Source organism: Schistocerca cancellata, chromosome 12 (genome assembly GCF_023864275.1).
Source record: "Schistocerca cancellata isolate TAMUIC-IGC-003103 chromosome 12, iqSchCanc2.1, whole genome shotgun sequence".
In the NCBI taxonomy this organism is placed as follows: Eukaryota; Metazoa; Arthropoda; class Insecta; order Orthoptera; family Acrididae; genus Schistocerca; species Schistocerca cancellata.
Window position 1 is genome coordinate 166594276 of NC_064637.1, and position 28000 is coordinate 166622275.

General features: G+C 45.8%; 1 protein-coding gene across 1 annotated transcript in view; it reads right to left on the reverse strand.

Moving 5' to 3' along the window:
* LOC126109708 (uncharacterized) overlaps positions 1-28000 on the reverse strand; it is a 74986-nt gene that overhangs the window by 34699 nt on the left and 12287 nt on the right. The window contains exons 3-5 of the mRNA XM_049914761.1: positions 24212-25274; positions 15602-15789; positions 828-1016 (exon numbers count right to left, since the gene is read on the reverse strand). Of these exons, the coding sequence (XP_049770718.1) occupies positions 828-1016; positions 15602-15789; positions 24212-25274 (1440 nt within the window). The remainder of the gene's footprint in view (positions 1-827; positions 1017-15601; positions 15790-24211; positions 25275-28000) is intronic.

Consider the following 28000-nt stretch of genomic DNA (forward strand, 5'->3'; position numbering starts at 1 on the left):
CCAAATAGGAGGAACAAAGTTAGAACAGGTGGACGATTTCAAGTACTTAGGATGCATATTCTCACAGGACGGCAACATAGTGAAAGAACTGGAAGCGAGGTGTAGCAAAGGTAATGCAGTGAGCGCTCAGCTACGATCTACTCTCTTCTGCAAGAAGGAAGTCAGTACCAAGACTAAGTTATCTGTGCACCGTTCAATCTTTCGACCAACTTTGTTGTATGGGAGCGAAAGCTGGGTGGATTCAGGTTACCTTATCAACAAGGTTGAGGTTACGGATATGAAAGTAGCTAGGATGATTGCAGGTACTAGTAGATGGGAACAATGGCAGGAGGGTGTCCACAATGAGGAAATCAAAGAAAAACTGGGAATGAACACTATAGATGTAGCAGTCAGGGCGAACAGGCTTAGATGGTGGGGTCATGTTACACGCATGGGAGAAGCAAGGTTACCCAAGAGACTCATGGATTCAGCAGTAGAGGGTAGGAGGAGTCGGGGCAGACCGAGGAGAAGGTACCTGGATTCGGTTAAGAATGATTTTGAAGTAATAGGTTTAACATCATAAGAGGCACCAATGTTAGCACTGAATAGGGGATCATGGAGGAACTGTATAAGGGGGGCTATGCTCCAGACTGAATGCTGAAAGGCATAATCAGTCTTAAATGATGATGATGATGATGATGATGATGATGATGATGATCTTAACTGACAGGACGTTTAAACGGCAGACAGGCACACAAAAAGATCCGATCCACTGTTAATGACATTTTCAGGCTCGTCAGTTTTATACTGAACAAAAAACAGCAGGGCGAGGAACAAGCGACTCCTACCTGCTGCAAGAGCCGATCGTACAGCTCCTGGTCGGCACGGAGTGGCCTCAGTGACTCTCCTTTCAACTCGAAGATGCATTTCAAACTCTCCTCCATGGTCTCTATCAGGTCCTGCACGTGCTTCGTCTTCATCAGCCTCCGGACGAGGTAGCCCCTCGCGGCAGCATTTATAACTGCCGACGCTTTCATCTGCGGGCAGTAAGAAATGGTACAAACTGAGAAGTGAACGTAGTTGTTATTAATGCAGGCAAATGTGAGAACCTGTAAAATTAAACACTGGAAAATTCAGAGTAACTATATGAAATCGATCAGTGGTTCGACCCATCTGTCACACCCGTAACCCGCATCTTCAACACCGCAGCTTGAATCTCTGACACCGCAGCTCAAACACACAGAGAGATTTTGTGTCATTTTTGCTTCTGTTTCACACCCATAAAATGCTAAGCCCCATATGCAATTCATAACACTTTTTTTCCACTTCAATGTTTTTTGTTTTGTTTTCAAATAAAATACTTTTGTATTAAAGGAGACCACTTCAAAAAGCAGAAGCATTGAGCTGTCGATAGAGTAACACAAAGAAAGAAAACTTGCTAACTTTCGGAGTTATCCTGTCATATAAAAAAAACAAAGATGACGAGACTTACCAAACAAAAGCGCTGGCAGGTCGATAGACACACAAACAAACACAAACATACACACAAAATTCAAGCTTTCGCAACAAACGGTTGCTTCGTCAGGAAAGAGGGAAGGAGAGGGAAAGACGAAAGAATGTGGGTTTTAAGGGAGAGGGTAAGGAGTCATTCCAATCCCGGGAGTGGAAGACTTACCTTAGGGGGAAAAAAGGACAGGTATCACTCACACACACACACACACACACACACACACACACACACACACACACACACAGCCATCCGCATATACACAGACACAAGCAGGCATTTGTAAAGGCAAAGAGTTTGGGCAGAGATGTCAGTCGAGGCGGAAGTACAGAGGCAAAGACGTTGTTGAAAGACAGGTGAGGTATGAGCGGCGGCAAATTGAAATTAGCGGAGATTGAGGCCTGGCGGATAGCGAGAAGAGAGGATATGCTGAAGGGCAAGTTCCCATCTCCGGAGTTCTGACAGGTTGGTGTTAGTGGGAAGTATCCAGATAACCCGGACGGTGTAACACTGTGCCAAGATGTGGTGGCCGTGTACCAAGGCATGTTTAGCCACAGGGTGATCCTCATTACCAACAAACACTGTCTGCCTGTGTCCATTCATGCGAATGGACAGTTTGTTGCTGGTCATTCCCACATAGAAAGCGTCACAGTGTTGGCAGGTTAGTGGTGCTTTCACACGTGGCTCTGCCTTTGATCGTGTACGCCTTCCGGGTTACAGGACTGGAGTAGGTGGGTATTCAATGGTCATTAGCGCCCAGACTACGTTAGGAATGCACCGCGAGGCACAAGTTTAAAACAGCAACTAAAAGGGAAAACACGATAAAAGACAGACTGACAGGCATAGGATTAAAAAAACAGCTTAATCAAATGTCCTTAGAGAGGTTTGTCAAGTTGATAAAACGAAGAACGCGAGCAGCTGCTCGTGGGTCATCCACTAAAATGGCATATAGAGTACACGCCAGGCCAAGATCAAGACGCAGTGTGTTAAAATCCGGACAGGATGTTAAAATGTGGCGGACCGTCAGCAATTGCCCACGTGGGCAGTACGGTGCCGGCGCAGCCATCAGCAGATGGCGATGGCTGAACCGGCAGTGTCCAATTCGTAACAGGGCCAAAACGACCTCCTCCCGCCGAGAAGGGCGTGAAGAGGACGTCCAAGCCGCGGGAAGAGGTTTCAAGGCCCGAAGCTTGTTGTCCGTAAGTGCAGCCCAATCGGCATGCCACAGCGATAAAATGCGCCGACAAATGACCCTGCTACAATCTGACGAAGGGACACAGAAGAAGCTGTCCGAGGCTGGAGGACCGCAGCCTTGGCCGCGACATCTGCAGCTTCGTTCCCAGGGATACTGACACGGCCAGGAACCCACATAAAGCTAACCGGAGAACCGTCGCCCACCAGCTGCTGAAGAGAGCGTCGGATCCGGTGCACGAAAGGGTGAACCGGATACGGATCACTGAGGCTCTGGATGGCGCTCAGGGAATCGGAGCAGATGACATAAGCAGAATGTCGGTGGCGGCAGATGTAAAGAACAGCCTGGTAGAGGGCTAAGAGCTCAGCTGTGAAGACCGAACAATGGCCATGGAGCCGGTATTTGAAACTTTGTGGCCCGACAATAAAAGAACACCCAACCCCGTCATTGGTCTTAGAGCCATCTGTATAAATGAAGGTGATATTATTGAACTTCAATCGAAGTTCGACAAAACGGGAGTGGTATACTGAACCGGGGGTAACCTCCTTTGGGAGCGAGCTGAGGTCAAGGTGAACGCGAACCTGAGCCTGGAGCCAAGGTGGCGTGTGGCTCTCGCCCACTCAAAAGGTTGCAGGGAGTGACAAATCAAGGTGTTGAAGGAGGCAACGAAAGCGAACTCCAGGGGGTAGCAGGGCAGAGACATACAACCCGTATTGACGGTCGAGAGAGTCGTCAAAAAAGGAACGATAAGACGGGTGGTCGGGCATTGACAGTAGCCGACAGGCATCCCGACAAAGCAGTATATCACACCGGTAGGTGAGTGGCAATTCACCAGCTTCAGCATGAAGACTCTCGACGGGACTAGTATAAAACGCTCCGATCGCAAGACGTAAACCTCGATGTTGTATGGAGTTGAGGCGGCGTAAGATGGATGGCCGTGCAGAGGAGTATACGAAGCTCCCATAATCCAGCTTGGAGCGGACGATCGACCGATATAGGCGAAGTAGGACGGTTCGATCCGCTCCCCACGACATACCACTGAGAACACGGAGGACATTTAGAGAACGGGTACAACGGGCGGCCAAATAGGACACATGTGGAGACCAGCTAAGTTTCCTGTCAAATGTAAGGCCTAAAAATTTGGTTGTCTCCACGATTGGGAGAGCAACGGGACCGAGTCGTAAGGACGGTGGGAGAAACTCTTTGTAGCGCCAGAAGTTAATACAGACCGTCTTCTCGGCAGAAAAACGGAAGCCATTGGCGACACTCCAGGAGTAAAGACGGTCAAGAGAACGCTAAAGACAGCGCTCCAGGAAACATGTACGCTGAGCGCTGCAATAGATGGCAAAATCGTCCACGAAAAGGGAGCCTGATACATCAGCTGGGAGGCAATCCATTATTGGATTGATCGCTATGGCGAAGAGAGCGACGCTCAAAACTGAGCCCTGTGGCACCCCATTCTCTTGGCGAAAGGTGTCTGACAGGACAGAACCCACACGTACCCTGAACTGTCGATCGATTAAAAAGGAACGAATAAAAAGAGGGAGGCGACCGCGAAGGCCCCACGTATGCATGGTGCGGAGAATGCCCGCCCTCCAACAGGTGTTGTAAGCCTTCTCCAAATCAAAGAACACAGCCGCCGTCAGGTGCTTCCGCAAGAAGTTATTCATAATGAAGGTCGACAAGGTAACCAGATGGTCAACAGCAGAACGGCGCCTACGAAATCCACATTGTACATTGGTAAGTAGGCGTCGAGACTCGAGCAGCCAAACCAATCGAGAGTTAACCATTCGCTCCATCACTTTACAGACACAGCTGGTAAGCGAGATGGGTCGATAACTGGAAGGCAAGTGCTTGTCCTTCCCCGGCTTAGGAATCGGGACAACAATAGACTCGCGCCAGCATGTGGGAACATGTCCCTCAATCCAGATGCGATTATAAGTACGAAGAAGGAAACCTTTACCCGCAGGAGAAAGGTTCTTCAGCATCTGAATATGAATAGAATCAGGCCCTGAAGCGGAGGACCGTGACCGGGCAAGTGCGTTTTCGAGTTCCCGCATGGTGAATGGGGCATTATAACTTTCACGATTCGAGGAGCGGAAGTTAGTTGGCCTAGCCTCCTCTGCCTGTTTTCGGGGGACGAAGGCAGGGTGGTAATGAGCGGAGCTCGAAACCTCTGCGAAAAAGCGGCCGAAGGCATTGGAGACATCCTCAGGGGCCACAAGGACGTCATTCGCGACCGTCAAGCCACAAACTGGTGAGTGGACCTTAGTGCCAGATAGCCGGCGCAGGCTACCCCAGAAAACAGAAGAAGGAGTAAAACAGTTGAAGGTGCTTGTGAAAGCAGTCCAGCTGGCTTTCTTGCTTCCTTTAATAATACGACGACACTGCGCATGTAATCGTTTGTAAGTGATACAATTCGCCACTGTAGGGTGGCGTTTAAAGGTGCATAAAGCACGTCGACGAGCACGTAAAGCGTCTCTACATGCTGCGGTCCACCAGGGGACCGGTACGCGACGTGGAGAAGAAGTAGGGTGGGGGATGGAATATTCGGCAGCAGTGAGAATGACTTCCGTGAGGTGTGCGACCTGACGATCGCAACTTGTGAAGGTTTCATCCTGAAAGGTCACCCTGGAAGAGAAGAGCCCCCAGTCTGCTTTGGAGATGTTCCAACTAGATGAGCACGGAGAGGGGGTATGCTGCAGGAGATGGATAACACACGGGTAGTGGTCGCTCGAATATGTATCAGAAAGTGCATACCACTCAAACTGCCATGCAAGTTGGGTAGTACATATAGAGAGGTCTAAATGGGAATAGGTGTGAGATGTGTCCGAAAGAAAAGTAGGGGCGCCAGTATTGAGGCAGACAAGATTGAGCTAGTTGAAAAGGTCTGCTAACAGGGAGTCCCTTGGGCAGGATGCTGGAGAGCCCCAAAGGGGATGGTGGGCATTGAAGTCTCCAGTTAACAAAAATGGTGCAGGTAGTTGAGCAATAATTTGCGTCATGTCTGCCCTGGTAACGGCAGACGACGATGGAGTGTAAACGGTACAAATGGCAAATGTAAAAGTGGGGAGAGTAATTCGGATGGCAACTGCCTGCAGGCCGGTGTGCAATGTGATGGGATCGTAGTAAATATCATCCCGGACCAGCAACATAACCCCTCCATGAGCCGGAATACCTACCACAGGGGGTAGGTCAAAACGCACAGAGGTGTAGTGTGCCAAGGCAATGTGATCGCATGGGCGTAGCTTCGTTTCCTGGAGGGCTACGACGAGCGGACGGTGCAAGCGGAGCAGCAACTTCAAGTCCTCTCGGTTGGAGCGAATGCTGCGAATATTCCAGTGAATAAGTGCCATCGTAAGAAGAAAAGGAAGATGAAAGAAGGGGTCACCTCGAAGGCCGCTGAGGGCCTGGCTTCGAGCGAGCACTGCCGCCGCTATCAGTAGGCGGACTGCCATCGTCCATTGGTTCTATAGGTTCATCGGCCATCTTGGTAAGATGGCCGGGAGGGGGAGCTTCCTCTGCCGGTGAACGGCCAGATGTTCGGCTACCAGCGGTGCGGCCAGGCGAAACGGATGACGGCCTGCGGCGGCAACCGCTGGGTGGAGCAGGAGAAAAAATGCGCCGTGGCGCAGAAGGAGAACTGTGCTTCCTATGAGCCTTCTTGGAAGGTCGATTGGTGGAAGTACTGGTCGATGGCTGGGAGTTCCAGGTACGTAGGAAGTCTGCACGGGACGGTTCCTTCTTGAAGGCCCGTGCATCTGACTTCTGGGTCTTCGTCTTAGCAGAAGCTGATGAAGGGGCTTGTGTCTGTGAGGTGACGGGAGGAAGAGGAGATGTCGACCGCGCGATCTTAGCACTGGCCGAACGGACGAGCATGGTGCTAAAGGTCAGATGGCATGTCTGGGTTGCCACCTCCCTGGTAGTCCGAGGAGAGGTGAGGACAGTACTGTATTTCCCCGCTGGGAGCAGCGTGGGCTTCCTACTAGCCAATGGCTTGCGAGCAGCCGAGGTGGACACTTTCTCTTTGACCCGAATTTCTTGGATACAGCGTTCTCCTTATAGATGGGACAGTTCACACAACGAGGAGACGGAGGTGGACAGTCACCCTCATGGGCATCCCTGCCACAAGTGACACATTTAGCCGCATTGGAACAAGACTGGCGAGTGTGATTAAAAATCTGACAGTGGTAGCAGCGCGTAGGTGTCGGGACATAGGGGCGAACAGAAATAACCTTGTAGCCCGCTTTGATGCGCGATGGCAGCTGAACACTATCAAAGGTCAATAAAAGTGTCCGGGTCGGTACAAGGTCATTGTTGACCTTTTTCATGACCCTATGGACAGCCGTCACGCCCTGCTCAGTGAGGAAAGACTGAATCTCCTCGTCAGTCAATCCGTCGAGTGATCGAATATACACCACACCACGAGACGAATTCAAAGTTCGGTGAGCCTCCACCCGGACAGGGAACGTGTACAGGAGTGTGGTTCGAAGCAGTTTCTGTGCCTGATAGGCGCTCTCAGTTTCTAGTAACAAGGTACCATTACGCAACCTGGTACAAGACTTGACAGATCCGGCTATGGCATCTACGCCCTTCTGGATAATGAAAGGGTTGACAGAGGAAAAATCCTTTCTGTCCTCAGATCGAGAAACGACGAGGAACTGCGGGGCAGGCGGTAGTACTTTGGTCACTGGTGGCTGGTCAAGTTTCCGTTTGTGGGCAGAAGTCGAGAGAGGAGAAGAAGAGCAATCCATTGCGAAGGAATGCCCATGATTTCCAGCGTCTCCGATGGCGCGCTCCTTCCTTATGGGGACCCCCTCAGAGGGCACTCCCACCTTAGCTGAATGTTTACACCTCAGGTCACACCTCCCGAGAAACAGACGGAGGGACCAATCGGCATGGTCAGAAGGTATCAGCTCAGGCAATCACCCCTCCCTGGGCCTGGCCTTTACCTGGGGGTACGTGCGTGCCTTACTTGTCTACCCAGGGCGGGGAATTACGCGTTACCCCGTCACCGGCTACGCGTGCGAACGCGTGGGTCGGCCTTCAGGCGCGCACAGGGAGGAAGGAAGAAGAGGAAAAAGAAGAGAGAGGACAGACTGTCTCAAACGCCGAGGTGGAGACCAGAGAAGGCAAGGAGAAGAAGGCAAGGAGAAGAAGGCAAGGGAAAGAGTAAGGAAGACAGTGAGATGGAGAAGAACAAAGAAAGGAACCAACCAAAGGAAGGAAGAAATGAGAAGTGAAAAACCAAAAAGACCACGAATATAGGTCGTGGAACCGTCCGTCTCCGGACGCAGGTGCTAACTACCACCTTGAGGGGGATGGACTCCTTTTAGTCGCCTCCTATGACAGGCAGGAATACCTCGGGCCTATTCTAACCCCCGGACCCGCAGGGGGGAGGTGGTGGTGGGAGGGTGCATGGGACAGGTTTTACACCGGGGGCGGTTACAAGGGTAGGAGCCAGAGGGTAGGGAAGGTGGTTTGGGGATTTCATAGGGATGAACTAAGAGGTTACGAAGGTTAGGTGGACGGCGGAAAGACACTCTTGGTGGAGTGGGGAGGATTTCATGAATGATGGATCTCATTTCAGGGCAGGATTTGAGGAAGTCGTATCCCTGCTGGAGAGCCACATTCAGAGTCTGATCCAGTCCCGGAAAGTATCCTGTCACAAGTGGGGCGCTTTTGGGGTTCTTCTGTGGGAGGTTATGGGTTTGAGGGGATGAGGAAGTGGCTCTGGTTATTTGCTTCAGTACCAGGTCGGGAGGGTAGTTGCGGGATGCGAAAGCTGTTTTCAGGTTGATGGTGTAATGGAGGAAAGGTTAACTTAATGGGAATAAAACTTAATGGGTCTTAATCCTACTCCTATTGATCCTCAGAACCTTAGGCCTCCTACAAAACCTTTCACCTGACTCCGTCAACCTTCTGACCCCAGCAACACCCCGCACCCCTACCTTCTACCTTCTTCCTAAAATTCACAAACCCAATCATCCCGGCCATCCCATTGTAGCTGGTTACCAAGCCCCCACAGAACGCATCTCCGCCTACGTAGATCAACACCTTCAACCCATTACATGCAGTCTCCCATCCTTCATCAAAGACACCAACCACTTTCTCGAACGCCTGGAATCCCTACCCAGTCTGTTACCCCCGGAAACCATCCTTGTAACCATTGATGCCACTTGCTTATACACAAATATTCCGCATGTCCAGGGCCTCGCTGCGATGGAGCACTTCCTTTCACGCTGATCACCTGCCACCCTACCTAAAACCTCTTTCCTCATTACCTTAGCCAGCTTCATCCTGACCCACAACTTCTTCACTTTCGAAGGCCAGACATACCAACAATTAAAGGGAACAGCCATGGGTACCAGGATGGCCCCCTCGTACGCCAACCTATTCATGGGTCGCTAAGAGGAAGCCTTCTTGGTTACCCAGGCCTGCCAACCCAGAGTTTGGTACAGATTTATTGATGACATTTTTTTCATGATCTGGACTCACAGTGAAGAAGAACTCCAGAATTTCTCCAACCTCAACTCCTTTGGTTCCATCAGATTCACCTGGTCCTACTCTAAATCCCATGCCACTTTCCTTGACGTTGACTTCCACCTGTCCAATGGCCAGCTTCACACGTCCGTCCACATCAAACCCACCAACAAGCAACAGTACCTCCATTATGACAGCTGCCACCCATTCCACATCAAACGGTCCCTTCCCTACAGCCTAGGTTTTCATGGCAAACGAATCTGCTCCAGTCCGGAATCCTTGAACCATTACACCAACAACCTGAAAACAGCTTTCGCATCCCGCAACTACCCTCCCGACCTGGTACTGAAGCAAATAACCAGAGCCACTTCCTCATCCCCTCAAACCCATAACCTCCCACAGAAGAACCCCAAAAGTGCCCCACTTGTGACAGGATACTTTCCGGGACTGGATCAGACTCTGAATGTGGCTCTCCAGCAGGGATACGACTTCCTCAAATCCTGCCCTGAAATGAGATCCATCCTTCATGAAATCCTCCCCACTCCACCAAGAGTGTCTTTCCGCCGTCCACCTAACCTTCGTAGCCTCTTAGTTCATCCCTATGAAATCTCCAAACCACCTTCCCTACCCTCTGGCTCCTACCATTGTAACCGCCCCCCGGTGTAAAACCTGTCCCATGCAACCACCCACCACCACCTACTCCAGTCCTGTAACCCGGAAGGCGTACACGATCAAAGGCAGAGCCACGTGTGAAAGCACCCACGTGATTTACCAACTGACCTGCCTACACTGTGAAGCCTTCTATGTGGGAATGACCAGCAACAAACTGTCCATTCGCATGCATGGACACAGGCAGACAGTGTTTGTTGGTAATGAGGATCAGCCTGTGGCTAAACATGCCTTGGTGCATGGCCAGCACATCCTGGCACAGTGTTACACCGTCCGGGTTAACTGGATACTTCCCACTAACACCAACCTGTCACAACTCCGGAGATGGGACCTTGCCCTTCAGCATATCCTCTCTTCTCGCTATCCGCCAGGCCTCAGTCTCCGCTAATTTCTAATTTCAATTTGCCGCCGCTCATGCCTCACCTGTCTTTCAACAACGTCTTTGCCTCTGTACTTCCGCCTCGACTGACATCTCTGCCCAAACTCTCTGCCTTTACAAATGTCTGCTTGTGTCTGTGTATATGCGGATGGCTGTGTGTGTGTGTGCGCGAGCGATACCTGTCCTTTTTTTCCCCTAAGGTAAGTCTTCCGCTCCCGGGATTGGAAGGACTCCTTACCCTCTCCCTTAAAACCCACATTCTTTCGTCTTTCCCTCTCCTTCCCTCTTTCCTGATGAAGCAACCATTTGTTGCGAAAGCTTGAATTTTGTGTGTATGTTTGTGTGTCTATTGACCTGCCAGCGCTTTTGTTTGGTAAGTCTCATCATCTTTCTGTTTAGATATATTTTTCCCACGTGGAATGTTTCCTTCTATTATGTGTGCACACTGCCCCCCCCCCCCCCCCACACACACACACACATAAAAAAAACAGACCCGTCCCATGACCCGGACACATCCAGCACCATGTAGGGGCACAGGATGGTGTGGGTGTGTGTGTGTGTGTGTGTGTGTGTGTGTGTGTGTGTGTAGTATTTCTGTCTTGCATTAATTCCCATTTTGTATTTTTTTATTTACTGCATTAACGAGGGGTATACACGGACAAGGGAAAAAAATTCCCTGATTTTTCCGGATGTCCTGGGTAAAAATACACTTTCTCCCAGGTGAAAACACATCTTTTCTGTGTTAAGTGACTGTCTACTTTTCCTCTTAACTGTAAAACTTAACAATGCTTTATGGTCTTATACACCGCCATAGAACTTCCTGGCACTTTAGAAAACAAAACTCACGGGGGGGGGTGTTGTTGTTTTGGAAACGTCTAATGTACACCAATATGTACACTGCATATTTTTCGTATTACAAAAGTATAAATTCGAATTCCACCAAACACTGCACGTTGCTTTCCGAAGCATCGAAATTTAGATTGTGATGCGCTTTCGTAAGCCAGTCATGGCTCGTGTCACGTGTTCTCGCCAGCCGATGACAGAGGATATTCAAAGCGTAGGACACATGACGTAGTCAGCCAATAGCAATATCACTGTTAAGTAGCGCGAACACACAAATAGTAAAAGTTAATGGTTTAAATTAATATACATAATGTTGCTAGGAGAAAAAAAAAGCTTTCACAAATAATATGAGTCTCTAAGATTAATAAGCTGCAAGAGAAGCTGAGATTTCACATATAATGTCAATCTTTTTTCTGCGTTTTACATTTAAGATAAATCACACAAATGTGCCAGTAAAATTTTTAAGGACGACATAAATGTCTGATCATCTGGGCTCGAAATTCTTCTAAATAGTCATCCTCAAAGTTTTGATTTTTAAATAAGAGTCAAACACTCTGCGATTTAAGAAATTCATTGTACATTCTCGCACATAGTTCATCTTGTGTAAAAGGAAATTTACTTCGAAAGTAACGCTTTTCAAACAACCATTCGCAATATTGTCCCGCACCTTGTTAAGAATAGGTCCGTTTCAGCAATTGCCAGAGAGCGCCGGGTAACAGGCGTCACCACGCTTGTGCAGCTATGGTGGCAGAGGAAGCCCATATGTTTGCATTTGTAAAACACTGAAAGATCTTACGTTATGTCATGAAATAAACAGGACATTAGAGGATACTCCAAGAGCATAAGCATTTTGTGAACCACACTAAAATGCATAATTCGGTTTAAAATGTAGATTTGTATGTCCAAATTCGGATGTAAATTTTCTCGGAGTACCAGTGCCGTGTTATATAATGTTTGGTTTTTTATTATGGCATAATGACACACATGCTAAAAGATGAAAATGTGCACTTGAAATGCAGTGAACAGTTGAAATTAGCTAATAGTATGGAATTAAATACTTCATTTCAAATAAACTGACTGCCTCAGTGGAAAAGATTAATAAAAGTCTAATTTCTTTAGCAATCCGACAAAAATAACTTCATTGTTCTGCAAGGCGATTAGTGCTCAATGTCAGAAAGGTGGAAATAAAATAAAATCTGAAACTAACAACATACTTTAGCCTTCTGTCATTATTTGAATGTATTTTAATTCACTCGATAGCTCCTGGCCACAGAAATCCGTTTTGTTTTCATTAGACGTGAAAGGAATAAATGAAGAGGAAACAGCAAAATCACTAAACATAAACACGAGTCACATGGAGACTACCCACCTCCCCACTACAACTCAGACTGCTCTGTGCATCACGTCCGGATCTCCAATATTTCCGGACCGGGGCAATACTAGATAGTGGCGCCCCCCCTGCCCCCCTCCGCACCCCAAGCGTTTGAGGTAGGACGCCAAAAATAAAAAATAAATAAATAAAAAAAAATAAAAATAGAATTTTCAAAAAGAAAATGTTCATTTTGTAGTGCACATCTTTCTAAAGAGTGTGACACATAAAACATATATGTTTGAGGAAATGTAAGATGTGTTATTTGGTCTTAGGTGTGCCAAAGTGCAGTCCCACGCTTCTTCACACATTACTTCGCATGTCACTGTATTTCGCTCTGTGGAATTCGAATGTGTAATATTTTGTAATGGGTGCCATCAAACTATATTCAGGACAGGGAAAATTAAAATGTCTTGTGGTGCCTCTCCTGTTCCCAGTCGGCCGTTTTACATCCCGCCCCTCTTAAAACAAACTCGCAACTAATACTGGATGGGGTTATTTGTAACTGGGAGAACAAGAACTCTTCAGAAAATTTGGATTCTCTATTGCCTATTAGCTAATAACTTGCTGTTTTGTGTGACATAAAATTAAATATAGGATACACACAACCAGTAAAGACAAGAGCCGAGCAAGACAGTACACATTTCTTTAATCCTTAAGTCCTAGCATTATTTTCTTTCTAATCTTGCTACAGCTTTGCATGGCATGCTTTTCTTTCTGGAAAATAATTTATTAACTCAAAGTTCGTCAAACATTTTGCTACGTGAAAAAACAAAATGTCATCCTCTAATACTGAAAATACTGATAATACCAACAGTACCTGAGACTGGTGTGGTTTCTCGATCTGATTACGCGTATTTTGTCACTGTCTGTTAGATAAAATCAAATAGGCCTGCTTAATATTGCAGCAGTTTTAACACACACACACACACACACACACACACGCCTGCTTAATATTGCAGCAGTTTTAACACACACACACACACACACACACACACACACACACACACACACACACACACACACACACACACACACACCAAATAAACGACACTGTTTTGCCACAAATGGTCATTTTTATAACACAACAGAATATAATTCATGAAGTACCAGTATGAAATGCCTATTAGGCATACTACAAGCAAAAAGCTTTATGTTAAGAAATAGTTTCACAGTTCACTCATACACTCCAGCTTCTCAAACATGAGATCCAAAAGCAGCAGTACAAAAATTTCATATAAATTTGGAATCATCATATTCTTCCATAATTTGTTTGATGTCCCTGTTTCATCTTCTTTGTCATTCCAATAAACACTCATGTCATCAATAATTCTGTAACTATTCCTTCCAGTGTCAAAACTTATTCTCCAGTTAACTTCACTAACCCTGCCACACTCACACTTACTGGTTTAGTTATCCCGCATTTATTCTCCAGTTGGGTGTTATTACACGTTCGTACAACACGTTTTCCAGGCTACTCCCAGAAAAGATCTTAAGCAGCTGCTGGCCAGGAAATGTACAACTGGTCCTTACTAGTGTAGCAGTCTGGCCAAAAATTTTCTGTCAAACTTTCATTTTATTGGCTACAACGAGAAGATGATATGTAATCTTTCTTACTTGTTATTCCTGTTAGTTGTTTATTTTCATTCTGGTAGTCTGAACCTTTGATTTCACTAGTAATTATAACAACGCTGATCATTCCCAAATCCAGTCAACCACATAAACAGCGATTGGCATTCACCTGCTCAGCTCGTATAGCCCGTCCTCTTTTGTCTGCAGGAAAGTTTATTTCCAGATGCGACAGGGATTCCCCTGACAGACATCACGTACACAATGGACGCATTCAAAAATCAACTTATGATTCATTCGGAAATCAAACTGGAATGTGTTCAAATATGTTCAAAAACCAACAGGGATGTGATTCAAAATTACATAAATAATCGATAGACCAACATGGGCTGGATGCTAGGCTCTTTGTGAAAAAAGGTTTTTCTCCTCAAGAATATGAAATTTTATTTTTTAAGCTTACTGCAGTGTTGCGTGAATAGGGTGAACTCGGTACTTTGGAGGGTCTGAAAATGAGGAATGACGTACCCGAGTTGAGCAGCTAAGACCATATAGATCAGAAAAGTCAATTGAAAATGACGAGGTCACGCAGAAGCTATTTGCATAACAAACAGTTTGTAAGTCTTCAGATTTCACCTGATTATAAGCCAGAACAAAAGCTTTTTGTTAATATCATGGCCGCAAGAGTTTTTTGAATGCATTTCTTGAAAAAACAAGGACCAGTGTTATTGCAGCAAGTCGATGTAGTTTAAGGTCTCAATTTAACACTAAGCCCAGGTCAAGACTTAAGATATCACCAACGGATGCAGAAACATTCTGGGAACAAGTACAAATAACAAGTAATTGAGAAAAAATGTACAAAGTCACTGACAACTGCTGTTGGCACATAAACTACAGCAGGAAATAACTCACAAACAAGAGCGTCATCAAGATCGTTTATGTAGGTGGTGGAATATATTTAGTGGGTCATGCCACTCCGAGGCAATTACGCACCCCTCCACACGGTTCGTGCTGGCAAATGGTGACTGAAATAGGACAAATATAATTCTCAGATACTGTCAGCATTTCTATTTCTACATACACGTGGTGAGATATATTTGGGGTTTTCTAGTGCCTTCAGAATGAGGCATTCATGACAATTTATGAAGGTGTGTCGAGAAGAAGTACCCGTTCGGGCAAGGCAACAGAGTCTCCTCGCAGTGCGACGTGCCGCCCCGGAAGAGCACCAATATCTCCGCATCGTATATCCGAGAATATTGAGAAGACGTACAGCAAAATGAACTAGTTCGGTCAGTCGATCTGGAAGAAACTTCATGTTCGCTCAGTGAGTGACCTCGAGCACTGGTGCTGCCATTCATTTAAAGCGGTCTGTTTGAGAGCGTACAAAATTTAACGTACATTGGATTATTGTAATTTTTTAAGGCACAATCTAAAGATCAGCGAAGTAGGTCAGATAGTCACTGTGAGAAGTCCTGCAACCGCATGCATTAAAAAGGCCGAATGCTAAAGAAACTATGGCGTCAGCTGCATACGTGACAGAGTAACACCACAGCCCGCAGCAGCTGACGTGATTAAGCAGCCAGTGGCAGTAACACGGGGATTCCCGGCACTCACCTGCAGCCGTGCCGACTGCTGCACCTGCAGAAACGACCTGGCCAGCGCCTCCTGTTCGGCCCGCTGCCTCACCAGCAGCGCCTCCATCGCCGTGTCGAACCTCTTCCTCAGCTTCTCCCGCAGCTCCGACACCTTCGAACTCGCCACCAGGTCCGCGGTTTCGTCTTCGACGTCCGGCAGCTCGAGCTCTGGAGAAAAAAGTCTGCATGGGAATTGGTAATGCAAGTTGTGGGAAGAACATTGATAACATATGTGATATGACAATACTGAAGAACAGGAAGCGTTTCTATAAATCAAATCTTCTTTCAGTTTAACGGAGAACGTAAGGTATCAAAGTTATTATTTAATGGAAAGGCCGAAAAGTCTCACACGTATTTTGAACTGTAAAACATGTCAAGAGGTAGACGTGGACTCAGAACATAATTTATTGGTTATGAATGGCAGATTAAAACTGAAGGAATTGTGGGGAAATAAATCCAATGGGTAGCTATGAGAGGTGATACATTGCAGTCAGCAGAGTTTGAAATATGCAAAAAGACAAGACTTTGGATAAATTCTTAAATAATGCATGCAATATTTTATTTGACAGACAAAAGGGGAAAAATTAAAATGTAGTAAATGAAGCACGCAAAAGCCAGTGCATATGTCTAAAGTAGGACACTGACAGAAAGTACAAGGCAGTTAGACGAAAATTGCAGAGCTATAGAAGCATTAGGGGAAAGGTAGATGCTGGCTGTAAACACTTTTGCAGAAAGAGAAGGAGCTGTATGAATATCAACAGCTCAGATGCAAGCCAGTACTAAGGAAAGAAGTGAAAACTGAAAGGTATGAGGAGTATATAGAAGGGCTAGACAAGGGAAATGAACTTGAAGGCAATATTGCAGAAAGGGAAGAGTAAGCTGGTGAAGATGAGATCAGAGAAATAACACTGTAAGAAGAATTTGATAGATCGCTGACAGACCTGAGTGGGAACAAGGTCCTTGGACTAGAAGACATACCCTAAGAAGTAATTGAGATCTGCGGGAGGGAGGGAGGGAGGGAAGGAGGGAGAGCTATTGCAAAACTATTCCACTGAATGTGGAAGATATGTGAGACACAGGAAGTATCCTCAGAAATTAAGAAGAATGTAAAAATTTCAGTCCCAAAGAAGAAATGTGCTGACAAGTATGAATACTACCAAACCATCAGTTTAATAAATCACAGTTGCAATATAGTGACACAAATTATTTACAGAGGAATGGAAAAAAATGGTAGAGCTCGGGGAAGATCAGTTTGGGTTCCAGAGAAATGTAGGAACATTGAAGAGATTACGGACTCGATAACTTGTCTTAAGAGGTTAGTTTGAAGAAAGGCAAACCTACACTTACCGTGTTTGTACATTTAGAAAAAGACAATGCTGACTGGACTACACTCTTTTAACTTTTTATTGTAGCACTGATAAAACACAGGGAGCGAAAGATTATTTACAGCTCGCACAGAAACAAAACTACAGGTTTTAGTGTAGCATTATCATTCTGGTGAAGCAAAGTGCCACACAAGCATTTTCCGAACAGAAGAATGATAATCGCCACTACAAAAATGTTTATTTTCGTAATGATTTAGAATAACCTACTGTTCAGATGTGTGCTTTACTTATGCACATTTATTATGAAATGAATGGACACAACAGATCTGCAAGCTGGGTCACAGATAAACATCGTACCACATTCGCGATACCTGCCGGTCGGGCAGTTTCCTCCGTGTCTTCGGTTCCTGCTTCGGAGATACTGTGTGAACCACTGAGGAAGACTGGCCGTGACAATGCCTGCGATGTCGTGGGGACAAGAGAAAAGGTGTTATATACTTACCCGATTGGAATCTGTTAAATATGACAGATCATTTTGGGACTCTTAGTTCACATCACTTTATTTGTCGTGCTCTGAATAACGAAGCAGTTTTGTAATGCAGGGTCACAGGAAACGGGAGTACAATATATGGAACACGCTTTATGAGAAGTGTCGTATTTATTTCGAGAACTGGATTTAGGATTTGTACTGTTACACTTACAGCAGGAACTGCAGCACTTCGAGGAACAAAACTGGATCAGAATGTATTGGCGGGTGTGTGGAATTAATAAGGTGAGCGAGATTGAATAATAGGAAGTCTCAGCTCCCGATCGGACTTCACTTTGTCACCCACTGTCACGGCAAAGAATCGGCGGAACGTGACGAGTTATGACAGTCAGAAAACAGGAAAAGGAAGCACTGGTCAAGAAGGGGTCGTAGGTTTTCCTCGAAGGTAATCTGTACACTAAGCAAGCAACAAAGAACACATAGAAAAAATTGGAAAGAAAGTTAAAGTTAAGGAGAAGGCACACGAATTTTGTGATTTCCCAATGATGTCACAGTTTTGTCAGAGATGGCAAAAGACTTGGGAGAGCATCTGAATGGAATGTATAATGCCTCAAAAAGAGGTTATAAGATGAACATCGACAAAAGCAAGCCGAGTGTAATGGAATGTAGTCAAATCAAATCAGGTTAGGCAGAAGGAATTAGATTAAGAAATGAGACAATGGAAGTAGTGAAAGAGTTTTCCTACTCGAGCAGCAAAGTGACAGATGATGGTCAAAGTATAGAGGATATAAAATGCAGACTGGCTATAGCAAGAAAAACATTTCTGAAAAAGCGGTATTTGTTAATATCTGACAAATTTAAACAACGGAAACTCTACGTCGGAGTGTCAGCAGCATAGAAAAAGATATGTTGCTACTAACTGTAAACATGATAGGCAAAGGTCCCGAGTTAGAGTCTCGATCTGGCACACAGTTTTAATCTGCCAGAAAGTTTCAGTTTTCAGCTCGTCTATCCTATCACCTTCCGACCTCTCTGTTTGCCGCCCCCTCCTACTTTCCAAACTTCACTGAAGCTCTCCTGCGAGGATGGAGCGTGAGTCGTGCTCAGTTAGCTCAGCTGGTAGAGCACTTGCCCACCAAAGGCAAAGGTCCCGAGTTCGAGTCTCAGTCCGGCACAGAGTTTTAATCTGCCAGGAAGTTTCATATCGGCACGCACTCCGCTGCAGAGTGAAAATCTCATTCTGGGATGAAAACTGTCGGGTGGAGGGTGTGGGGACAGTACATTACTGAGCCCGGGATACTTACAGGCGCGGAGAATGTGCGGTACGGATAGCTCGCATCTGCACTGTTTCAAAAAGCTGGTGGTGGAGGGAAGAATCCGTACAGCTCAGGTAGTGAAGCGGACACAGAAATGGAGCATGTTACACTCAGCAGCACTCTGTGCCACATTTTGCTCTCTGTCACAGTTTGGCGACGGCCATTTGTCCCGGAGGACAGGTGGTCGGCAGTCGTACCGATATAGGAAACATTTGCAGCACACCTGGTACACGACACGGCCGCTTTCACAGGTAGCCTGGCCCCTGACGGGGTAGGATAAACCTATGACAGGACTGGAATAGGAAGAACTGCGCGGTGGATTCGGCAGGCCTTTCCTCGAGACAGAAAAGCTCCCATTCACGAGTCTAGCTCGTACAAAACTTAGCTCGCCCTTTTGTCACAGTATCCTGTGAACCGGGGATGAGGGGAAATGGGCAGATTCCACATTCCCAGATTTCCGGACAGCATTAGACACGGTGCCACACTGCAGCCTCCTAACGAATGTCCAAACGGGTTCTCAGGTGTGCGTGGCTCCGAGACTTCGCAATTAATAGAGCCCACCGTGTTGTCCCGAACGGTAAGTGTTTTCCAGATACAAAATATTATCGGGAGTGTCCCGGGGAAGTGGGATAGCACCGCCCTCGTTTTCTACGTACATAAATGATTTGGCAGATACGAATGAACAGCTATCTGCAGCTAACTGCTGACGGCACTGTGGTGTACGGGTAGTGTCGCTGCCGAATGACCGTAGGAGGGTACGAGATGACGTACACAGAATTTATTTTTGGTGTGATGAGCTGCAGCTCACTCTAAATGTACAAAAATGTAAGTTAATGCGTACGAGCAAGAAACATTCCTGTAACGTTTCGTTGCAGTATTAGTGACGAGCTGCTTTCACACTCTCGTCAGTTAAATATATAGGTGTGACATTGCAAAGTAATACGAAACGGAATGAGCACGCGAGGGTCATAGTAGGGACGATAAACGGTTGACATCGGTTTATTACAAAAGTTCTGGGAAAGTGTGGTTCATCTGTAAAGGAGACCACATACACAACACTTGTACTACCTATTCTCAAGTACTGGTCCGGTCTCTGTGTTCTCCACCAGATCGGACTGAAAGAAGACATCGAAGCAATTCACAGGTGTGCTGCTACGTCCATTTGTTACCAATATGGCTTATCACCACGTGAATATTACAGAGATGCTTCGTGAACTCAAATGGGAATCCTCAGAAGGAAGGTGATATACATCTATGTCACACTCCACGAGCCACTTAATAATGTGTGGCGGAGGGTACTTTCGGTACCACTATCCGATCCTTCCAATCCTGTTCCACTCGCAAATAGTGTGTGGAAAGAATGATTGTCGGTCTCTGTATTGGCTCTAATTTCTCAAATTTTCTCCTTGTGGTCAATATGCGAGATGTGTGTGTGTGTGTGTGTGTGTGTGTGTGTGTGTGTGTGTGTGTGTGTGTGTGTGTGTGTGTGGGGGGGGGGGGGGGGGGGGGGGATTAATTTGTTGTCCGACTCCTCCTGAAATGTGCTGTGCTGAAATTTTAATAGTAAATCTCTCTTGTAACATCTGCAAGTGGAGTTTGTTTAGCATCTCCGCAACACTTCCTCTCCAGCTAAATGATCCAGCGACGAAACACGCCGCTTGTCGTCGGATCTTCTCTATCTCCCCTATCGGTCCTACCTCATAGAGATCCCAGGTAGATGAACAATACTCGAGAATCGGGCAAACGAGCGCTTTATAAGCCACTTCTTTTGAGGACGAGTTACATTTCCTTAAGATTCTTCCGATGATTTCCTTACGATTCTTCCGAGGAATCGTAGTCTGGTGTCTGCCTCTCCCACTATCCATTTTATGCGGTCATTCCACTTAAGGTCGCTCCGGATAGTTACGCCTAGATATTTTATGGCAGACACTGTCTCCAGCTGTCTGTCATCAATAGTGTAGCTGTACAGTAGTGGATTTCTTTTCCTATGTATGCACTTCTGTGAAACACTCTTAAGAAAATGTGGAGAAATGGTATTTGCAGCTGACTGCAGAATGATTCTACTGCCACCCACATATATTACATGTAAAGACTGCAAAGACAAGACAAAATAAATTAGGGCATACAGAGGAATACAGACAGTTGTTTTGCCTCACACAATTTGCAACTGAAACAGGAGAGGAAATGACTGTCATACCCTCTGCCACGCACGATATAGCAGCATGTGGAGTGTCAGTACACATGTAGGCCTAAAAACGTCACATTCGGAATGGATCGAGTATGTAAAGATGACAAATCGAACAGGAACAGCAAGAAAGTGGCTCGAAAAGAACTCTAACACGAGAGAACTGTAGGCTGGCCCCAGAAATGGTGGAGCACTCGAACGAGGCAGGATCTGGAAGGAGGACACATGGAATGGTTGGTTGGTTGGTTGGTTGTTTTTGGGGAAGGAGACCAGACAGTGAGGTCATCGGTCTCATCGGATTAGGGAAGGACGGGGAATGAAGTCGGCCGTGCCCTTTGAAAGGAACCACACCGGCATTTGCCTGGAGCGATTTAGGGAAATCACGGAAAACCTAAATCAGGATGGCCGGACGCGGGATTGAACCGTCGTCCTTCCGAATGCGAGTCCAGTGTCTAACCACTGCGCCACCTCGCTCGGTACATGGAATGGGCCGGTTAAGAGAGAAGGAGGCGAAGGTTTAAAGCTTTCCTGTAGTGCACCTGCGAAGCTAGGTATGGGTAATGGATGATGATGATGATGATGATGATGATAAGGTGGTATCCATAAGTTCCCAAAACTTATCAATTTAATTATTACATCTTATCTAGGCCTTATTCAGCCCCTTACCCTTAGAAGTACTCCTGGGAAAGGATACACTGACCACCATGTTTCTGTCAGTTTTGAAATGCACCCTGCAGTCCTTTCTTAGTTAGTACGTTTACTACCAACAACCATTCTGCCCGAAACTCCTCTACCGTATCGAGTCTCTGATCCTTCAACTCGACTTCCATCTCAAAGAAGAGGAAGAAGTCATTCAAAGCTAAGTCTAGTGAGTATGGTGTGTAGAGAACAAAAAATTTCCTGAATACTGTAGGCCACATAATGTCACATATTGTTACAGTTGAGTACACACTCATTGTACGGCACTTCTACAGGCATTTTCTCCTCCTGTCCTCCTCCAAACATCTTGAAATCGGCAAAAGAAATTTTATTGAGCATACAATCAGGGGGGACAAACTCTTTACATACAATTCCAATAATATATGAGACAAAGATCAACGAAGGGTCAATGTTACTCTCTCTAACTTTTTGTCGGTCGAGGTGAAGCGGGACACATCCACTGCAACAACTGTGCTCAGTTTCAGGCACGTGTCACAAATCCAACTTTTGAAATTAAAGCTTGGGCAGTTTAGGAGCAGTCAAAGTTTGCTGGAGACCTCCACAAGATGTCGCTTCTGAGCACATTGACGCAATTTGCTGGACTACTCCTCGTGTCAATTCTTGTGATAAAATACATTCGTATGTACTGTAACTTACTCACAAATTGTTGCAGAGTCTCAGATGATCCATTTATGATCTTGCAAAATCAAATCCCTCTCTTTCTGGACATTTAATCGTCAGACTCCAGTTGACTGTGAACTGGAACAAACATCAGCAGTTGACATATGACCGTTGTTTTAAATATATATAGCATCACAACTCCATGTCTGACCTAACGCATTGCCTCCACGAGCTCGCTCGAACTGTCTGTGTGTTTCTGCAGTGATTTTCCCAAGTTTACAACAAAACTTAACACAAAGTTATTGCTCTTTCAGGTTGGCCACTGCAAATTGGCAAACTAGTCCAAACAAAACAATGGAAATACATTCGACGACAACGAAACAAACCACCCGTCCTACAGCCGTTTACCACACTGATCGGAGGAAGATGAATGTGGAGACCCTAGTAGTACTTCAGTATACAGATAAACATTGTAACATTACATGAGTGTGTACTATATAGTCGGATCTACTTTGCATCAAGTGAGTTTAGGGGAGTCGAAACCAGTAGTGACCCATGATGTCATATGAACTTGAGATTTTTTTATACATGCCATTCATTTCTAAATTTTATTGATTATTTACAGAGTAAAGAATTTAATTGTGTACAACATTTAATAAGTAATGAGTTTTAATGAGATAGATATAAATGTTTTGACACAGCAAAGCGCGATCAAGTAGTCGTCGAGTGTGGAGAAGCTGTAGCTTACACGTATGGGCATTGATGACCCACAGTTGATTTAAAAATTATTTTAGCGAACCACGGCCCGACTTTGGTGCAAACAAATTGTGCGCGAATTCTCAAATATCGGCGCAGAGTTTACGATACGCGCCTGGATATTGGGCATTATCATAGCGTGTGTGATTCAGGAACATTAACCCCAATTTACAGACATTAGCTTGATAATAACTATCAAAGACTTATATGAGCAGCATAGTAATCGTCTCGATTACTAATGCAAACGAGAAGCGATTTACTGTCGGGATACGACAAATATTAATCATTGTCTAGTCAGCTTGTTGATACGTTGCTTAGCAACTCATAAACGGACAGTGATAGAATTATTGAAACTATCTTTTAAGTATTAACAACCACTACATACACATCAGAAACTGATTACTTTAACTGTGAGTGACTTCTGGATTGGATGAGGTTTTTTTTTTATTTCAGTTAACTGGTATAATAAATTTCTTTCGAGACTGAAACACCATCAATGGTGTCGCGCTTATTCAGTTTAGTAGAACGATATATAGTACTAGCTACGGTACTATTTATAGTTTTAAAAGAAAAGAGAGCACATACCTGTTTTTCTTTTAAGAAATGTTTGTACTTCAGTCGTCAGTCTTCTCAAACCAGAGGCATGAGTGATGCTCCCTCAGAGCACTACAATATCGTCAACCACAACACACGTGCCCCTTCTCACAAAATTTCTGCACTGAAAACCCTGAGATATAGCCGCGGTACGAAGAAGGAAGAAAGAAGAGGAAAGATCAGCGAAAGAAATGGAGCTGTTATAACTTCAAATTGAACAAATATATTTGAAGGACGATGCAATACATGAGAGTCACAGATCAAGTAAACAAAGTAAGATGTGTGTACACTTTAACAGTCAAATCATAACCGAGTCCGAGTCTAGCGGCCGCTGGCTGGCCGGCCACTTAGGTGGCGCTGCTGCTACACGGCCGGCAGACAGCGCCGCACGTATAGGACGTGCGTAACTGCGCGGCGGCACTTTGAAAGATCGGCAAGTCACGACAGGAGCAAAGGGAGAAGAAGAGGTCGCAACACTTTCCATCAAAATTCATATTTTGGGAACTATCACATATAATCTCCAACTGCTACACATAAAGGAGTACCAACTGATACCTGCAAAAAAAACTACAGCAAACAGATTACATAAGAACAAAAACTGACTTACCATCTATTTCTGTCTGGACTGACGATTCTTTCGTAGGTCTGACAGGCTGACGAAGCCCAGTTTCGCCCGTGCTCTGTTTCTTCAGGTGGTCCAACAGTGCCTCGCTGGGCTTATCCAGGACGTACGAGCCCTGGCGAACGAGCCGGTAGCCGCCGCTCCGGTCGGCACCGGGGGTGGGCGGGACGTCCAGCAGCACCACGCCGCTCTCCCGTGCCGTGACGTAGTCCGACGACGCGCTGTGCGAGCCGCCTCCCGAGCCCCCAGTCCCCGGCGGCTGCCTCCCGTCGACCTCGTCTGACGAGTCGGAGTCGAAGTTCCTGTCCTCGTTCTCCAGGGGGAACAGCTGTCTGTAGAAGCTCACCGCCCACGTGGAGTCAGAAGCAGAATTGTCACCCGGGTCGTTCTTCTGGGGCGACGCCGACACGAGAGAGAGCTCAGACTCGGCAGACGTGACACCCCCGCCTTTCATGTATGTGATCTGCGGTCCGTTTCTGTCACGAACCTTAGCTGGCAAACTGACTTTGGAATTTCTGGCTCTCTGCTGCTCCGAGGAAAATAGCTGGCTGCTAGATACGACAACTCGATCGGGTTCTCTGACACACCTACAGCGGGCGCACTCCGAATCCGACTTATTTTCGCTCTGCCATTTCACTGGCAGGTATTCTGCAGAACTGCACTTTCTCAAAACTTTTGTCGACCCCGTAGACTGAGAGAAAGGAAGGATCATCGACCTTCTGGCAGAAGAGCTGCCCGTCTGCGACTTCCACGGCACGGCATTCGGTGACCCGTCCGTCAGACACGGTGCGGAGGTAAATTTCCTCGAGATGTGATGTCGTCCTTTTCCACCACAAGTACACTGCGGGAAAGCCTCGCTCGCATCTCTGGGACCTCTGCCGCACGTACCGTTCTGAACTGACAAGCTAACCGCATATTCTCTCCTTTTCTCTGCCAACTTCTCGGCACACTTTTGTTCTCGGTAGCCATCAGTCCACCCCAGCTGCATTTCCAACTGCAATGCCCTGTTCTTTGCTTCCATTGCCATTGTTTTGGTGCTTTTGTCCAGCTGAAAATAACAACCAACAACAATTAAAGTAAATAAGTATTATGGAAGAGCAACTATGACACACTGAAAGGTATTAAAAAATTAGATTTGACTAGAAATGATACAAAGGAAGCGATACCTATAAAAAGGCAAACTATAGAGGGTGGTCAAAAACAGCCTGAATAGCTAGTAAGAGTGCTGCAAGCTGCATTGTGCTGAGAAATAATGGTTACAAAAATATTCACTATATAGTGACGTTACCGAGTTAATCGGCATCGACATTAGCCAACTGGACCACTTTGTGCTCAAATTAGAGTGACCCCCCAGAGAGGAGTTGACAAACGTGTTCTCCGTTCGGTTTCCTAAAACCGAACAAGAGAGAGATACAAAAATTGGGCACGTGACAGTGGTAAGGATCGAGCTCGAGCCAAAGTCTGCGAAGTCTCGTGCACTATCACCTGTGCCACAAGAACAACTGACACTATTGTACCTGGAGGCCCATACGAATTTGCACACGCATTGCTAATTAACTCAGAAATGGTGCAAGATACAAATTTTTTTCTTAACAATTATGTCCGAGCACAACGTACCGTACAATACTCTTAGGCTTTTCAGACTGTTTCTGACCACCCTGGCTACAATACGTCGGCATCGCAACCCGAGAATGTCAAAGGTGTGACACAATACGTTAATTCCTCAGCTGATAAACTGTCCAAAACCGTATTTGTCATAAATATCAATGTAAATAATGTACGGCTGCCAATGGCCTATAAGCTGAAAATCGTGCATATTTATAATCAAAAGTAAATTATTCGAGAATAAATTAAGTGCAAAGACATACAGCTATATTTGTACATCATCATTACTGTAGAAACGCACTCGGAAACATTTGTGGTGTTCATCCCAGAGTTGCTCGTTCCCCCTACACTGCTCGTACTTACGGTTGTATTTAATGGACAACGAAACAATAACTGTGAGAGGCAGCAGTGGTACATTCTGTATGAGCACTCAACTCTACCGTTTCCTTAGAAACAGACACCTCGACATCACACACTACCTCCTGCATTGTCCAGTATCATAAATGGCACCGCATTTGCATAGAAATGCCATCAGCATAACCAATATAACCAGCACCTGCGGCTAGAGTGTTTGAAGTGGGACAACTGAACCCATTGCCCACGTGAAGATGCAGTAAAGCAGTTTTATTGCAAGTGAGGACTGCAAAACCACACTGATACCTTCTGAGGAAAATCTGTTACCAGAGTGCATCCAACCGGGTTTGTGACAGCAATGAAAATTTCCCGACAGGGAGGTCAGAGGCCGAGCACTCTCTCCTGGACGAAGAGTCCTCCACAGAGGCTGGAGTAATGGCTGCTATGTCTAAGGTAGGCCACTGCCGTTGACATTGAACATTAAAGACAGCAAATTCTATCACATCCAGGCCTTGAGCAATTGATGCAGTTACCTGCAAGGAAATTGTATCCAGTAAAATTAGCACTAACATCTGCGATACCCGCCCAGTAGTTGACTGCATATACATCTACATTTATACTCCACAAGCCACCCAACGGTGTGTGGCGGAGGGCACTTTACGTGCCACTATCATTACCTCCCTTTTCTGTTCCAATCGCATATGGTTCGCTGTTGGCACTTCTTAGAATATTCATGCCTAAGTATTGATTAATTTCCCCTAAATCATGCATATTAAATTCTGACCATTGTTGTTGTTGTGGTCTTCAGTCCTGAGACTGGTTTGATGCAGCTCTCCATGCTACTCTATCCTGTGCAAGCTTCTTCATCTCCCAGTACCTACTGCAGCCTACATCCTTCTGAATCTGCTTAGTGTATTCATCTCTTGGTCTCCCTCTACGATTTTTACCCTCCACGCTGCCCTCCAATACTAAATTGGTGATCCCTTGATGCCTCAGAACATGTCCAACCAACCTATCCCTTCTTCTGGTCAAGTTGTGCCACAAACTTCTCTTCTCCCCAATCCTATTCAATACTTCCTCATTAGTTATGTGATCTACCCATCTAATCTTCAGCATTCTTCTGTAGCACCACATTTCGAAAGCTTCTATTCTCTTCTTGTCCAAACCATTTATCGTCCATGTTTCACTTCCATACATGGCTACGCTCCATACAAATACTTTCAGAAATGACTTCCTGACACTTAAATCTGTACTTGATGTTAACAAATTTCTCTTCTTCAGAAACGCTTTCCTTGCCATTGCCAGTCTACATTTTATATGCTCTCTACTTCAACCATCATCAGTTATTTTGCTCCCCAAATAGCAAAACTCCTTCACTACTTTAAGTGTCTCATTTCCTAATCTAATTCCCTTAGCATCACCCGACTTAATTCGACTACATTCCATCATCATCGTTTTGCTTTTGTTGATGTTCATCTTATATGCTCCTTTCAAGACACTGTCCATTCCATTCAACTGCTCTTCCAAGTCCTTTGCTGTGTCTGACAGAATTACAATGTAATCGGCGAACCTCAAAGTTTTTATTTCTTCTCCATGGATTTTAATACCTACTCCGAATTTTTCTTTTGTTTCCTTTACTGCTTGCTCAATATACAGATTGAATAACATCGAGGAGAGGCTACAGCCCTGTCTTACTCCCTTCCCAACCACTGCTTCCCTTTCATGTCCCTCGAGTCTTATAACTGCCATCTGGTTTCTGTACAAATTGTAAATAGCCTTTCGCTCCCTGTATTTTACTCCTGCCACCTTTAGAAT